The 742-nt window shown below is 48.0% G+C and overlaps 1 protein-coding gene across 1 annotated transcript in view; it reads right to left on the bottom strand.

The window, feature by feature from the left end:
* Positions 1 to 742, bottom strand: part of LOC116706700 (uncharacterized) — a 2,539-nt gene that overhangs the window by 567 nt on the left and 1,230 nt on the right. Inside the window, exons 2-3 of the mRNA XM_032543640.1 lie at positions 286 to 545; positions 1 to 194 (exon numbers count right to left, since the gene is read on the bottom strand). The exon at positions 1 to 194 is cut by the window's left edge and continues 55 nt beyond it. Coding sequence (XP_032399531.1) covers positions 1 to 194; positions 286 to 545 — 454 coding nt within the window. The remainder of the gene's footprint in view (positions 195 to 285; positions 546 to 742) is intronic.

The following is a 742-nucleotide window of genomic DNA, read 5'->3' as shown; positions in this document are numbered from 1 at the left end:
TCAGCCTCGGGCTGGCCAGCACTGCAGGTTTGATGGCCACGTAGTCCGAGAGGACCAGGGCCCACCTGTCCCGACGGATCCCCCCTGATTGCGTGCCTTTTGGGTGGAGCTGGCAGAGCTGGCTGCAAATGGCCTCCACCAGGCGACTGGCGCTGGGCCAATTTGCAGGGCCCGAGTTTGGTGCGAGAAGGTTGCTTAAAGAGTCAATGAGAGCACATAGTGGGTTATTAAAACAGCATGTTGTAATTACAGAAATAATATAATAATATTTGCAAAGAATCTCACCGTTGGAGACTCTCCTTTCCAGGGCAGGAGGTGTTTTTCCCCTTCGCAACCTTAAACCGCCCCTTAAGCTGCCTCTCCCGCAATCTGGGAGGGTAGACCACTCTCCTCTTGTTGTGCTCTGGAAGGTGATGCCAGAGCACAATGAGCCTGTCTACCCTCCTGTCAGAAAGCCCCAGAAGGCTCAGTGCTTCCAGCAAGGCCTGGGCCAGCCTCAGAACATGCTGGTATCCTGGCTGACCATCAGGACCCTGCATCTCCTCCTGAGTAGAAACCCATAAAAGGTAAATTACTGTGAGTAAAGAGAGCACTGGGAAATATTATGTTATATATATATTGGGAGTATATTTTCTGAAATAAACTGATTTTATAATTCAATTCAATTTTATTTATAGTATCAATTCATAACAAGCATTATTTCAAGACACTTTACAGATAGAGTAGGTCTAGACCACACTCC

This window comes from Etheostoma spectabile, chromosome 18, assembly GCF_008692095.1.
Source record: "Etheostoma spectabile isolate EspeVRDwgs_2016 chromosome 18, UIUC_Espe_1.0, whole genome shotgun sequence".
Lineage (NCBI taxonomy): Eukaryota > Metazoa > Chordata > Actinopteri > Perciformes > Percidae > Etheostoma > Etheostoma spectabile.
Note: the sequence above shows the minus strand (reverse complement) of the source record. Positions and strands in the feature narration are given on the sequence as shown.